Source organism: Schistocerca nitens, chromosome 1 (genome assembly GCF_023898315.1).
Source record: "Schistocerca nitens isolate TAMUIC-IGC-003100 chromosome 1, iqSchNite1.1, whole genome shotgun sequence".
NCBI lineage: Eukaryota > Metazoa > Arthropoda > Insecta > Orthoptera > Acrididae > Schistocerca > Schistocerca nitens.
The window spans coordinates 1,109,154,915-1,109,171,398 of record NC_064614.1 but is presented as its reverse complement, the minus strand read 5'-3'; the positions used below and the strand labels follow the sequence as shown (position 1 = coordinate 1,109,171,398).

The 16,484-nt window shown below is 38.5% G+C and overlaps 1 protein-coding gene across 1 annotated transcript in view; it reads right to left on the bottom strand.

Annotated features, from left to right (window-relative positions):
- LOC126198921 (transcription factor IIIB 90 kDa subunit) overlaps positions 1-16,484 on the bottom strand; it is a 382,817-nt gene that overhangs the window by 302,338 nt on the left and 63,995 nt on the right. The window contains exon 4 of the mRNA XM_049935559.1: positions 15,344-15,448. Coding sequence (XP_049791516.1) covers positions 15,344-15,448 — 105 coding nt within the window. The remainder of the gene's footprint in view (positions 1-15,343; positions 15,449-16,484) is intronic.

The window sequence follows — 16,484 nt, the reverse complement described above, 5'->3', positions numbered from 1 at the left end:
ATCGGTATGACAACAACTAAACTGGCTGAGCGCATTAACGGACACAGACGAACTGTCCGCCTAGGAGATGTCCAATACCCAGTAGCGGAGCATGCCCTCCAGCATAATTCTAGGGACCTAGGAACCTGCTACACTGTATGTGCCATTTGGCTTCTCCCACCAAACACCAGTCCCTCTGAGCTGCGGAGATGGGAACTTGCACTCCAACACATCCTTTCATCCCGCCATCCCCCTGGACTGAACCTACGTTAAACAACCTCACTCCCATTTACTCTTCAATCTTCTCCTCTTTCCCTTTCCTCTTTAGCCATTCACACATCTTTTCATCCTACATAGTTGTGTTTATCTTTATATTATATACCTCTTTACTTCTGTATGCATCCTCTTTGGTTTGAAGCTGGCACAGTACTTACAGTAGAATATCTTTGACTTCCCTCTGACAACCATGCCTCCATCCTTGCTACCCTACCTGTTTTCCTTTCCCTGTTGCTTCATAACCTGGGTTGTGAGTAACTGAATCCACTTTCCCTTCTTCCCTTTCTTTCCCCTCTCTCCTCCCTGATGAAGGAACATTTGTTCCGAAAGATAGGAACGTAAAATTTTTGGTTCTGTTTTTTGTGTATCTATCGGCTGTACTGAGCTGAGGTAAGTACTGGCCAGCCCCTCTATCTCTTTGTTAGTATTTGTTTCACATAATAACTAATGAGGGGGTACTGCACCAAGTTTTGGAAAGAAGAAATTTATGGCACAATCTGACTCTAAAAAGGAATCGGACAATAGGACAAATCCTGGGGAATAAAAGAATCATCAGTTTGGTAATGGAGGGAAATCTTAAGGGTAAAAATTTTAGAGGGAAACCAAGTCTTGAATACAATAAGCAGATTCAAAAGGACACAAGTTGCAGTAAATATGTAGAAATGGATAGATTTGCCTTCAATAAACTAGCATGGAGAGCTGCATCAAACTAATCCTCACACTGAAGACCACAATCAAAACAATTTATTCTTGGGGCACTCAACTCCTGTAGAAGTATGTGGATTTGGAGTAAAGGCTGTCACAACATCTACTTCTTACACATTGCAGGGTTGGCCACAAGTCCCAGCATGGTATTCCATTACCTTTCCAGTAACAAGTGTCTGCATTGTTGCATAACTACACTGTCACTATTTTTGAGGATAGCATTGTGGACATAATTCAATCGTTCTCCTCAAATGCCTTTTCATTATCAACAAAGAAGTAACCTGATTTGCTAAAAGATTTATTCTTTGTACTAAACAGCATTTAGAACACTATCGACTACACAAATACAATACAAAGCTGCTTTTATCTAAGGGTCCTTTTTTTGCCAATAATTCAGTGGCCTTGATGTGATATGATATACTTCCTTATTACAAACAATTTCATTTTCTTTTATGGAATAGTTACAAATCTGATACCTGAAACAGGAAAATCCTAAATTGTATGAAATATAATGTATCTGAAATTCATTATCAGATTTATGAGTGTGAACAAGTATTTAATTCATATCTTTCAGATGGACAATGCTAATGTAACATTGTTCTGTCATTTGGATAAACAAAGCTGATATTGATACCTCTAGAATTAACATTGCTATGACAAGAAAAACACCTCCCCCCCCCCCCCCCCCCAATGAACCATGATGGATCTTGCCGTTGGTGGAGAGATTTGCGTGCCTCAGTGATACAGATAGCCTTACAGTAGGTGCAACCACAAAGGAAGGGTCTCTGTTGAGAGGCCAGGCAAACGTGTGGTTCCTGAAAAGGGGAAGCAGCCTTTTCAATAGTTGCAGGGGCAACAGTCTGGATGATTGACTGATCTGGCCTTGTAACGTTAACCAAAACAGCCTTGCTGCGCTGATACTGCTAATGGCTGAAAGCAAGGGGAAACTACAGACGTAATTTTTCCCAAAGACATGCAGCTTTACTGTATGGTTAAAAGATGATGGCGTCCTCTTGGTAAAATATTCCGGAGGTAAAATAGTCCACCATTTGGATCTCCCGGGTGGAGACTACTCAGGAGAATGCCATTATCAGGGGGGGGAGGGGGGGGGGGGGGGGAACTGTGTTCTACGGGTCGAAGCATGGAATGTCAGATCCCTTAATGTTAGGTAGGTTAGAAAATTTAAAAAGAGAAATGGATAGGTTAAAGTTAGATATAGTGGGAGCTACTGAAGTTCAGAGACAGGAGGAACAATACTTCTAGTCAGGTGAATACAGGGTTATACATAGAAAATCAAATAAGGGTAATGCAGAAGCAGGTTTAATAATGAATAAGAAAAAAAAAATAAGAGCACAGATAAGCTACTACGAACAGCACAGTGAAAGCATTCTTGTAGTCAAGATAGACACGAAGCCCACACCTACCATAATAGTACAAATCTATATGCTAACAAGCTCTGTAGATGATGAAGACATTGAAGAAATGTATAATGTGATAAAAGAAATTATTCAGATACTTAAGGAAGACAAATATTTAATAGTCATTGGGGACTGGAATTCAATAGTAGCGAAGGGAAGAGAAGAAAAAGGAGTAGGTGAATATGGACTGGGGGTAAGAAATAAAAGAGGAAACCACCTGGTAGAATTCTGCACAGAGCATAACTTAATCACAGCTAACGCTTGGTTTAGTAATCATGAAAGAAGGTTGCATACACGGAAGGGGCCTGGAGACACTAGAAGATTTCAGATAGATTATATAATGGAAAGACAGAGATTTAGGGACCAGGTTTTTAATTGTAAGATATTTCCAGAGGCAGATGTAGACTCTGATCATAATTTGTTGGTTATGAACTGTTGATTAAAACTGAAGAAACTGTAAAAAGGTAGGAATTTAAGGAGATGGGGCCTAGATAAATTGAAAGAACCAGAGGATGTAGAAAGTGTTAGGGAATGATTAATTAATACAGGGGAAAGAAATACAGCAGAAGATAACTGGGTAGCTTTGAGAGATGAAATAGTGAAGGCAGCAGAGGATGAAGTAAGTGAAAAGACAAGGGCTAGTAGAAATCCTTGGGTAACAGAAGAGATACTGAATTTAATTGATGAAAGGAGAAACTATAAAAATGCGGTAAATGAAGCAGGCAAAAAGGAAAACAAATGTCTCAAAAATGAGAGCGCCAGGAAGTGCAAAATGGCTACGCAAGAATGGCTAGAGGACAGATGTAAGGATGTAGAGGCATATATCGCTAGGGGTAAGACAGATACTGCGTACAGGAAAAATTAAAGAGATCTTTGGAGAAAAGAAAACCACCTGTATGAATACTAAGAGCTCAGATGGAAAACCAGTCCTAAGCAAAGAAGGGTAAGCAGAAAGGCAGAAGGAGTATACAGAGGGTCTATACAAGGGCGATGTACTTGAGGGCAATATTATGGACATGGCAGAGGACGTACATGAAGATGAAATGGGAGATATGATACTGCATGAAGAATTTGACAGAGCACTGAAAGACCTAAGTGGAAACAAGGCCCTGGGAGTATACAACATACCATTAGAACTACTGATAGCCTTGGGAGAGCCAGCCATCACAAAACGCTACTATCTGGTGAGCAAGATGTATGAGACAGGCGAAATACCCTCAGACTTCAAGAAGAATATGGTAATTCCAGTCCCACAGAAAGCAGGTGTCAACAGGTGTGTAAATTACAGAACTATCAGTTTAATAAGTCATAGTTGCAAAGGAACACACGAGGCAATACTAACCCTACAACTTACCTTAGAATATAGATTAAGGAAAGGCAAACCTACGTTTCTAGCATTTGTAGACTTAGAGAAAGCTTTTGACAATATTGACTGGAATACTCTCTTTCAAATTCTCAAGGTGGTAGGGATAAAATACAGGGAGCAAAAGGCTATTTACAATTTGTACAGAAACTAGATGCATTTATAAGAGTCAAGGAGCATGAAAGGGAAGTAGTGGTGGAGAAGAGAGTAAGACACGGTTGTAGCCTATCCCCAATGTTGTATGATCTATATACTAAACAAGCAGTGAAGGAAACAAAAGAAAAATTTTGAGTAGCAATTAAAATCCATGGAGGAGAAATAAAAACTTCGAGGTTTGCAGATGACATTGTAATTCTGTCAGAGAGAGCAAAGGATCCCGAAGAGCAGTTGAATGGAATGGACAGTGTCTTAAAAGGAGAATACACGATGAACATCAACCTAAGCAAGCAAAATGAGGATAATGGAATGTAGTTGAATTAAATCAGTTGATGCTGAGGGAATTAGATTAGTAAAAGAGACACTTAAAGTAGTAGATGATTTTTGCTATTTGGAGAGCAAAATAAGTGATGATGGTCGAAGTAGAGAGGATATAAAATGCAGATTGGCTATGGTAAGGAAAGCACTGCTGAAGAATTTGTTACCATCGAGTATGGATTTAAGCGTCAGGAAGTCTTTTCTGAAAGTATTTGTATGGAGTGTAGCCATGTATGGAAGTGAAACGTGGATGATAAATAGTTTTGACAAGAAGAGAATAGAAGCTTTCGAAGTGTGGTGCTACAGAAGAATGCTGAAGATTAGATGGGTAGATCACATAACTAATGAGGAGGTATTGAATAGAATTGGGGAGAAGAGGAGTTTGTGGCACAACTTGACTAGAAGAAGGGATCGGTTGGTAGGACATGTTCTGAGGCACCAAGGGATCACCAATTTAGTATTGGAGGGCAGCATGGAGGGTAAAAATCGTAGAGGGAGACCTAGAGATGAATACACTAAGCAGATTCAGAAGGATGTAGGCTGCAGTAGGTACTGGGAGATGAAGCAGACTGCACAGGATAGAGTAGCATGGAGAGCTGCATCAAACCAGTCTCAGGACTGAAGAGCACAACAACAACAGCAACAGCAACAACAACAATGAGGGATTAGTACATTTACGTCTACATCTATACTCTGCAAACTGCTGTAAAGTGCACAGCAGAGGCTACTCATCACTGCTTAGAGCTTCTTGCCATTCCATTCAGAATAGAGCTCGTAAAGAATAGTTGCCTGAATGCTTCTGTGCATGCTGTAATAAGTTTAATCTTCTCTTCATAGGCCCTATAGGAGTGAGAATTAGGGGCCTGTGATATATTCTGAAATCCCTAAAAGCTGTATCTTCAAACTTCATAAGTAGGTTTTTGCGGGATAGTTCGCATCTCGTGTCTGTCTATTCAGATTTTCCACTATTTCCATGATGCTTTCCCAAGTGACAAACAAATCTGTGCCCATTCCTGCTGCTCTTTGTTGTATATATTCAGTATCTCATACATTAGTTTTTCCGTCAGCCGAAAAACAAGCAGCACTTGTGGGGGAGCAAGTGGCCATTTTCAATAAAGAGATCCAACTCCTATATGGGATGACTAAAGATCAGTATCCTACTTAGCAGTGCAGAGTGCAGCGAAGCATAAAGTGGTATACCGAGCGAGGTGGCGCAGTGGCTAGCACACTGGACCTGCATTCGGGGGGACGGCGGTTCAATCCCGCATCCGGCCATCCTGATTTAGGTTTTCTGTGATTTCCCTAAATTGCTCCAGGCAAATGCCGGGATGGTTCATTTGAAAGGGCACAGCAGACTTCCTTCCCCGTCCTTCCCTAATCCGATAAGACCGATGACCTCACTGCCTGGTCTCTTCCTCCAAACAACCCCATAAAGTGGTATAGTTATATTAATAATTGGTTCCTTTTACCAACCACCCAACTCAGATGATACAGTTGCTGTATGGTTCAAGGAAAACTGAAGTCTCAATTTGAGAGCACCCTTGACTGATACAATTATAGTTCATTGCAATTTCAATCTATCTCTATGTGACGACAAAAATACATGTTTAAAAGTCAGTGGCAGGCATAAAACATCACCTTAAATTGTACTAAATGTTTTCTCCACAAATTATTTTGACCAGTTAGTTCAGAGGTCCATACGAAGCGAAAATAGTTGCGGTAACATACCAGACCTCTTAGCAACAAACAATCCTGAGCAAATAGAGAGCACCATAATGGGTACATAAATTAGTGACCAAAAGATCACTGTAGTGAGAGTGAATGGTGTAACATCCAAATCCAACAAACACAAAATACATCCAGGCAAACAAGGCTTAAATTCAAAGAAACAGTTTCATGGAAGTTGAGAGACAAACCAATAAGAGATGGAACAGATCCCCCTATAGTACAGAAAAAAAGAAAAGATATGCCACATTTAAAAGAACACAGAATCTACAAGATTGGCAACAGTTTTCAGATGCTCATAACATGACAGACATCAATGCAAGAGGCTTCTAATAGTTTCGCAACGAAACTCTGTCTCGGAATCTGTCAGAAAATCCAAAGAGATTTTGGTTGTATGTAGAGTATTCCAATGGCAAGACATCAATAGTGTGTGATGACAATGGCGATGTTACTGATGAGAGTGTCACTAAACTGAGGTTACTAAACAAGGTTTTCTGCATTTTCTTCACAAAAGAAGATGCACTAAATATTCTAGAATTTGAATCAAGATAACTGTCAACATAAGTAATTTAGAAACAGATATTCTTCGTGCAGTGAAAAAATTTAGGTCACTTAATAAAGGCAAGTCTTCTGGTCTAGCATATATATTAATTAGGTTCCTTTCAGGATATGCTGATAAAACAGCTCCAGTTTCAGCAGTCGTGTAAAACCACTCGATAAACAAAAAAATCAGTATTTACAGACAGTGAAGTTGCACAGGTGCCAACAGAAATAATCTGCTGAATTATAGACCCAAAACATTGACTCTGATTAGTAGTAGGATTTTGAAACATAAACTATGTTCCAACATCATGAAATATTTCAAGGAAAATGATCTACTGACACATAAATAGCATAGATTCAGATAGAACAATTGATCTTCATTCACACAAAGTAATGGGTGCTGTTGACAGTGGTTCTCAAGTTGATTCCATATTTTCAGCTTTCCAGAAGTCATCTGTTCCTCACAAGCAGCTTCTAATCAAGTTGCATGCATAAGGAGTATTGCTACCAATCTGTGACTGGATTCAAGATTTTCTGATCATTGATAGTGACTGACAGGAGGTTATCTATAGAAACCAAAGAGAGATAATTTAGGAATCAATCTGAGCACTCCTCTTAGACTGCAGATATGGTGCTGTCATTCACCATCTAGTAAGGTCATCAGAAGAAGATCAAAAACAAGACATCTGCAAGATGCAAAAAGTGGTGCGCGCGCGCACACACACACACACACACACACACACACACACACACACAAAATAAAAAGTGTGAGGTCATCCACATGAGTGAAAATGGAAATCCATTACATTTTGGTTATGTGATTAATCAGATAAATTTAAAGGTTGTAGACTCTGCAACATACCTAGGACTAAAATTACAAACAAATTTAACTGGAACCATCACAAAGAAAATTTGTTGGGAAGGTGAACTGAAGACCATATTTTACTGGCAGAACACTTAGAAGATGCAACAAATCCTATAAAAAGATTGCATACACTATGCTTGTGCACCTTCTTCTAGACAACTGAAGTGCAACCATGGGATCCTTGCCAGATTGGATTCATGGAGGACACTGAAAAAGTTGTAAAAAGGACAGCTTGTTTTGTATTATCACAAAAAGGGAACAAATTGTCACAGATATGATAAGTGACCTGGGGTAGAAACCATTTAAACAAAAGAGTTTTTTTTAAATTGTGGCCACATCTTGTCACAAAATTTCGATCACTAACTTTCTCCTCCAAATATTCCAGTACTTTATTGACTCCCATCTACCTAATGAGAAATGATCATTGTAATAAAATAAGAGAAAACAGAGCTTGCATACAAAGATTGTAGGGTTTGTTTTTCTCCACACATAATTCAAAAGTGGAACATTGAACAAACAGTCAACGCGGTTCTATGAATCATCTGTCATCAAGTGTGAATTGCAGAGTACTGATGTAGATAGAGATATATTCTGTTGCTGTGTGATTCTTTTGTTAGTTATATTACATACTACTTTGTGTATTCTATGTAGTGTTAGTGAATTAGTGTAAAATGAACATTCTCATGGCCAGTTTGTGTATTGCATCGCCAGTGATTTAAAAGGTGTGCAGTGAAAGAGTCGGTATAACTCATTAGCCTCTAGGCACTCCTTGTGAATCAACCAGTAGGGAAAGTGGAAGTTCACCTGCTCACTGTTCAGTTTGCAGACATAATATAGTCCTATGTAGTATGGATCCCACACACTTATAAAACACATTATCACAATGCCCTGTGCTGCTAGCCATCACATTTCCCACCCATCCTTTCCCTTTCCTTCCCCTTCCTACATTTCATGTTTACATTTTGGGATGTGTTACTTGGGCATTTTGTTAACAATCTCCTTTGTAGACTGACTGCATTTTCCCAGTAACCTGCCAATGAAACTAACACCGTCACCTGCTTTACCTAAGACAGACCATGTGAGCATTTCATTTCATATCCTTATAAGTTTCCTTTTTGGAAGGCAGAAAAATTTTTAAGCATTTAAAGTAAGTAGCAAATATCTGCACCATTTTGAAATCTTTTAAAGATTTGCCTGAAAATGTGTGCATCTTTTTTCAGATGGTACCGGTAGTTTATTACAGACAACCACATCATTTGGGGAAGTCTGAAGTTACTATTAATGCTGTCTGCATGGTCATTAATATAAAACATGAATGGCAAGGATCCCAACACACTTTCTTGGGGATGGGTCCCAACACACTTCCTTGGGGCACATCTGAAATACTTCTACATCTGTCCATGATTCTACATCCAAGATAACATGCTGTGTACTCCCTGCCAAGAATTCCTCAACTCAGTCACAAATTTCACTAATTACCCCACTGGATCGTACTTTTGATAATAATCATAAGTGTAGTCCTGAGTGAAATGCTTTTTAGAAGTCAAGAAATTCTTCACTTACTTGATTGCCTTGATCCATGGCTTTCAAAATGTCATGAGAGAACAGCATAAGATGGGTTTCACAAGTTTTCAGAACCTATGATAGATAGTATGGGGGGAGATCATTCTGTTCAAGATATACCATTACATTTCAACTCAGAACGCTCTATGATTCCAGAACAGATGGTACACTGTGATTAAAAGATAGGCTATAACTCAGCCAGAAATCTTGTACAGAATCTGATAGAGATTTATTCAGGTCCTAGAGCTTTGTTCAAGTTTAGTGAGTTCAGCTGTTTTTCAAAGCCACTGATCAGTACCTCCTTAAGATGTGACACTGTTGCATTTTTCTGTAATTCACTGAAAATTTCAATCTTTGTATTTGTTGTAGTTGCTCTTTGTACTTTGTTGCTTCAACTGCCTCACGGTCATAGATACAAGTTTAAACAGAGGCATTCTCAAAGGGGTCATACCTGTTTGTTGCCTTAGATCTAATAAATTTCCAGCAAGAGTGGGCTTACAAACTATCTGATGTATTTATTTTTAGAGATGGCATTTAATATATTTTTGCAAGATGTCATTTCATGCCCACCACTTACAAAAATGTAACTATCCCAACTGATTCCAGAATGAGATTTTCACTCTGCAGCGGAGTGTGCGCTGATATGAAACTTCCTGGCAGATTAAAACTGTGTGCCCGACCGAGACTCGAACTCGGGACCTTTGCCTTTCGCGGGCAAGTGCTCTACCATCTGAGCTACCGAAGCACGACTCACGCCCGGTCCTCACAGCTTTACTTCTGCCAGTATCTCTTCTCCTACCTTCCAAACTTTACAGAAGCTCTCCTGCGAACCTTGCAGAACTAGCACTCCTGAAAGAAAGGATATTGCGGAGACATGGCTTAGCCACAGCCTGGGGGTGTTTCCAGAATGAGATTTTTCACTCTGCAGTGGAGTGTGCGCTGATATGAAACTTCCTGGCAGATTAATCTGCTTATGACCTCACTGTTTCATCCCCTTCCCCCAAGTCAATTAACAAATCTGGGTCTGAGTCCCAGTCGGGTACAAATTTTCATTGTTGTCATTCCATTATATAGCTGACAGTTGTCCATATTTGCAACTGCAAATACATTTTGTGTATCATACAAATACTTTGGGGTTTCCTAAGGCTATGGATTAGGTAGAGAGCTGTCTAATATAAAAAATCATTGCAAGCAGGCCACACATTATCAGCTACCTGGACAGGAAACTCTGATGTGTAGTGCACACATGGTCCACACTCCTCATAGAAAGATTGTGTTACAGGAATCCTACCCAAATTTCTCCAAAATTACACGCCTTTCTGTGATGGCATATTTAGTTGGTCTCAAATACCTAAAGAAATTAATTATTTCGCATTTGTCACCATGATAACAATCAATAATCCCGACCATTCAACCATATTCTCTGTTTATTAACCTATTATATGTTAATGAATCTCTTACTTGCAAGGGAAACTCCCCATTGCACCCCCCTCAGATTTAGTGTTAAGAGGTCCCAGAGGAAAGCCCAACAAAAACTGAACCCAGATCAAGCATGAAAACAGTAAGAAGGTATACTGAACTGTAAAAAAAGTAAAATAGAAACAGTGAATGGTCCAAGAACATGAAGTACAGTATAAAGCAGTCTAAAAGCGCAATGGTGTCATGGTTAAGTGGTCACGGCATTGGATTGCCAAGTGGGCAAGCTGTGTTTGGATGTCCCTTGTGCCCATCATTTTTTTTTTTCCGCTGTTTGCTATATTCAAATTTGTGTCAGTGTCATGCTTTAATGTCCATTTGCAATGGTAAGGTGTAAGGAAGGGGTGTATAATGACAGTTGAGTTTGCTTAACTTCTCTATTAGCAGCCAAATGGAAGTGGCTTTTGAATGGGAACCACAAACGTTTGATGACAAGGTGACAAATCAACCGAATGTTCTGCCAGAAAACATGTCTGGTGTGTCAACACAGCATTAGTGACAGTATGTGTGTCATATGAAAGGAATCTCTACTCTCAAGGAAATAAAGGAAAAACATAACAGTTTGTCACATAAGTTGCAACAAATTAACACAACAGTTTCACAATCACACAGTTTCTCTGTTTTCTATCAAAACATATGTTTTTAACATTTTTGAAGATGCTTTCCATTTTGGAAGTTTTGACTCCTGAATTCCTTTGTTGTAACATAGTTCACACCTGTTTATTTGTTGTTCTCATTTCAGTGAGACGTCTATGTGGCATCTCACCTGCTCTCACTATTCGTCACATTTACTTGTGACAGTAACATATTCTTACCATGCTACTCACATTGTATAACCAATGTATAGTATGACAATTGCCAAGACTACTGAAAGAGAACAAACACTTATATGATGGGATGGACAGTTCAAAATGTCATGGGGAAAAAATAAAAAGGGCACAACAGAGTTTTGAACACGGCTCATCCGGTTTGCATTTCAACACCATGACCACTTAACCATGACGGCATGGCTGTTAGATAATGATTGATACTGCACTTGTTACACTTGGACCATTCACTGTTTCTATTTTCCTTTTATCCACAGTTCAGTACACCTTCTTCGTGTTTTCATACTTTGTGTGTGTTCAGTTTTTGACGGGCTTACCACTAAATCTGAGGGGAGGGAGGGGTGAGGAGGGGGTGGGTGGGGGGGTTGCGATGGGGAGTTTTCCTTGTCAGGTCTATAGTTATTTGAGCAATGAGAAAACCTGTCACTGAAGTTCAATGTAGGAATGAATAAATAAAACTTCTACAAATGTTTTGCTGGTTTCTTCCTGCAATTGAAGTGATTCATTTTGAATTCAAGATTCCTTTCAGTACTTTCTTCCTGCAGTTGAGATGAATCATTTTGAATTCAAGATTCCTTTCAGTACTGCAATCAATTATGTGGTTTCCTAAAAGAGAAACTGTCAAAGTGATGCACGTTATTCACCTGGTAAAACACACAAGAACACACTCTCTGATCATCTGGACAACTCTTTGTAAAGCAGAATTGCACTAGATTTCATGGGAAGTGGACTTGCCAATATAAAAGGAGGTGGAGATTATTGTATTGTCAGTAGAGAAGCAGTAACAGCAGGTTGTGTCAGTCAGGAGAGTACAGTGACTTCAAATGAGGACTAGTCATTGGATGTCACTTGAGTAACAAATCCATGAGGAACATTTCAACTGTTCTAAAGCTGCCCACGTTGATTGTTGACAGCGAGAATGTGAAGCAGAAATGCGAAGGAAGAACGACAGATAAACCAAGCCTAGGCTGACCTCAAGTATGTACTGACGGACAGGGACCACTGAACATTGCAAAAAAATCGTATTAAATCAGTGGAAGGAATTACTTGTGAGTTCCAAAGAGCTACCAGCAGTCCAGCTAGTACAATAACTTTACATAGGGAGTTCAAATAATGGAGAACAATAGTTGAGCAGTTTCTCATAAGCCGCACATTTCTGTAATCAGTGATTAGTAACGCTTGAGGTGGTGTAAAGAATGATGCTGCTGCACAGTGGATGACTGGAAATGAGTGATTTGGAGTGATGAATCACACAATGCCATGTGGGAACGAAATAGGATTTGCATCTGGCAGTGGTTTGCACATAACAACATTCCTGTAATGGACTGGCCTGACCACAGTCCTGATCTGAACACCATGGAACACCTTTGGAATGAGTCAGAATGTCAATCTGGATTCAGCTTTTGAGGAAGAATGGACTGCCATTCCTAGACAGATATTCAGACACCTCATTGAAAGTGTCCCTTGCAAAGTTAAAGCCATCATATTGGCAAAAGATGGGTACACACCATATTAATGTCCACTAATAGGAATCCAGATACTTTTGATCAAATAAAGTATGCTTATCACAAGCCCACAAAATAAGTTGAAGCCAGTCAGCAGAAGGGGAAGCTTAAGAAATGTTGAAATTAGAACTGTGGCAAACTTGAGTGTCAATTGTTCTTGCAAAAACTGACTGCTTTGACATTATCTCCAAAACATTACACGTGAAGAAAAAGAGACGAAGACAGCTACAATTCTGCCTGAAACCAAACTAACAATTCCAGAAAACAGGAAAAATTTTGATACTGAGAGTAGCGTACCAGTCTTGCCAGAAAGACCCATACCCATCCCCATGAAGGAAGGATAGTAAGAACAGGAGGTCTGTGAATCAATTTACAAAAAAAGTTACACCCATATTCAGTACATAACATGACCATTCATGAAGTCATTCAGTACTCTAGATGAGCATGCAAATTTGAAAGCTACACTACAATGTTCGACTTATTGTTTTGTGTCTGCTCATTATTTACTATCTACTGTATGACGTGACACAGCCTTCACTGTTTGCTAATTCCATTATTTCTGTTCCACTTTATACTTTCTATTTTCATATTAATTCTCCTTTCTCTTCAAAAATTTGTACCCACAAACTAGCCCAATTTTGATTAGATTTGTCCCACATTATTGCTATAACTGGGTGATATCTATATAGTCGACTCTGTATAAAGGTACTATTGTTTTTTCAATTTATGTGGAAATATCATAGTGAATTATTTACTTTTCACATTCCATGTAAATTTCCCAAATAGCAGTTGAGTCCCATAGTGCTCAGAGCCAAATTTCCCAAATGCCTCTTTAGCACTGATACATGAGTCAATCAGACACCTCATTGTTGATAACATATAAACTCACCTACAAGTGGAAATATTACATGCCTCTCGATAAGACAATGGGGGGGGGGGGGGGGTGTATTTGGTGCTGTAATCAAGGATGTTTGCACACAGTCTGGCCATCTGAAACTGAAACTATAGATCAATACCTCTCTCATTCAAAGTTTGCATAACACTGTCTTATCTAGAGTCCATCTATGAACAAATGATTGATTTTCTATCACAAGAAAATGGAAGGTCAGTGTTTTTGAAAAGTGATTATTCATGCCTGTGGAAGCTGGGAGATGTTACTGATAAATGCTAATCTAATAAATTAATCCACAATTGACACCATGTAAAATAGGTGCAAAAGCAAAACCTTCTACCCTGTCAATGTATTCAACATACAAGACTTAAAACCCAGATGAACATTACTTCTGGATCAAAAGTTTAGGTACATATTCAAGAAACAGGAGGTGATACATACATACAACATTTCTTTCATGCTGAATGGTTACAACAATGGTTTCATGTTTGTCATATGAAGGATTCACAGTTCCAGCAATAATGATTCAAGTGATTTCAGATGAAGACCAAGATGTTTTCAACAAGTCCACATCTGATCTACTGGTCTCCCTTTTTCCAACTCAGCCAGTTTTTGGGTTTTAATGACCTTACAGTCACTATGCCCTTCTTCTCCTAATTTTCTTTATAACAGAGTGATATGCCATTGTCATGGCAGGACAGCTTTCTTCATGACAACTATACTATAAACTGAACAATGAAAGTTGCAAACTGAAATCCTTTACGGTAATTCCTTTTTAAGTAGGGTACTTGAATTGTTAATATAAAAGAAAGCTGGTCTTCCTCCTTCTCTTGACTTTCACTATTTAGCTAATTTATTGGCAATATCACAGAAAAATGTAATCCACTGTCAGAAGTACAACTTTTGCTTGTAACTTTCGGCTTGGTCGTTTCCAGAGCAGAGTCCCTTACCTCAAATAGATACATTTACTCTTCTCTATCATCCTGAAAGTTAGTAACATAATCACAGAATCACCCAGTATATTAATTGCATTTTCATGGATTAAGCAGTATCTCAGGTCCTGTAAATGACTGATCGAAACACTAAACATCCAGACTACACTCATACTACGTTTTAGTAGAAGCAAATGCAATAATGGTATCAACTGCATTATTTTCCAACAAAGGAATATATCCTTTCCTGTAGTCTAATCTTTGATAAAGGGTTTTGATTTAATAAATCCAATTTATCCACTATATGTCCAATTCACATTAAACAGATCAACTGTTAGAATGTTCTGCTGAAACACAAATCAATGAAACCATGTTGGCCCCACCTTGCTGACTGAAAGAATGAGTTAACTTATCACATGGCTGAATTGAATTCACTTTCTACTTTCATTCTCTCTGACTACTAGGACTGTGATGGTGACTAGTGTCACAGTATGTATAAAATCTGTGTGTCTTTTTTCATACCAAGTTTTTCAGTTACAGAAGAGGTAAAAGTGACTGAATACGCACCATCACTAGTGATGTTGGGATCTCTATTCTAGAAGAAACACTGTTGAACTTCGCATGGCATTTATTCAGTAAGTCTGGAGAAATGCACTGATTTGTATGGATATATTTAAATATGCAGAATTGACAGAGTATTAAACGAAAGAAATCATTTAATAAAAGAAGCCCCTTCAGAAAGTATTGAAATTGTCATCAGCATCACAACCACCACCAAAAGCAATAGCACTGCTACTCACCCATCGATGGAATGTTGATACACAAAGCTTGTGACAATCGGAGGTATGTACGTCCCAATTCATACACACAAATTTGAAGCACATCACTGAAATCAATCAACATATCTGAACAAGATGTTAAGGATTCAACTGCGTTAGGAAGACTGAGTGAGCTGTCACACAATGTATTCTTTATATTGAGGTGAAAGATGTTAAGGATTCAACTGCGTTAGGAAGACTGAGTGAGCTGTCACACAATGTATTCTTTATATTGAGGTGAATACAGATACATTGATTTAAGCGTGTCTGATGGAATCAACAATCTTATGAAAATAATGCACAAAACATATACAGTAATTTTTTAGGGGTTTATAACAAAACTAATGGTAAATATATTCTCATTAATGATGTTTTTGCAGTGCTAAACAAGAAAAATAATTCTATCAATATTTCCTGTGATCAACTTAAGGCCAATAATTCTGTAGAAAATAAAACAATACCAGGGCTGGAGTTTAAACTCCATAAAAGAAGGCAAGTCAGATTAAAGGACAGCACTTCGGGTAGAAAACTAAACTCTTAACTGGCTGATGTAAAATGATGACTATCAAAGGTTTTATAGTTGGCTTGTATCTGTCCCCTGACATTAATTATTTAGGATGGGAATTAAAATCCTTCCAAGAAACTGTAAAAGCTTCTCACGATATAACAACCATGGACCCAAACTTATATACACTCAACAACTGAATGTGCAGCTCAATCATTACACACCACATCAACCTATCAAGTATTTAATTACTATACACAATGAAACTCACTAAGTATAATTACTTGATTACCAAATGTGTAATGAACTAAAACTGAACTCATACATTGATAAGATGATCAAAAAGCTGCCCAGCTTATCTCATACTGACATATAACTCACTGTATTGGTTTTTAGATAGGTATGTAAGTTTTATGTCTATTTAAGCTCTCTGCTTTCTTATAGGGAAAATTATTTGGGAAAATTTAATATACACAATGTACAGCAGCTGATTGAGTTGCCTTGGCGAGCAGTTCAGATTATTTTGCTGGATGGTAAATATCAGTGGCTTGTCGTCTGTAAACATTGTGAAGGTGTGAGTCTCAACATGAGAATGAAAGTATTTGACAGCCTCATTCA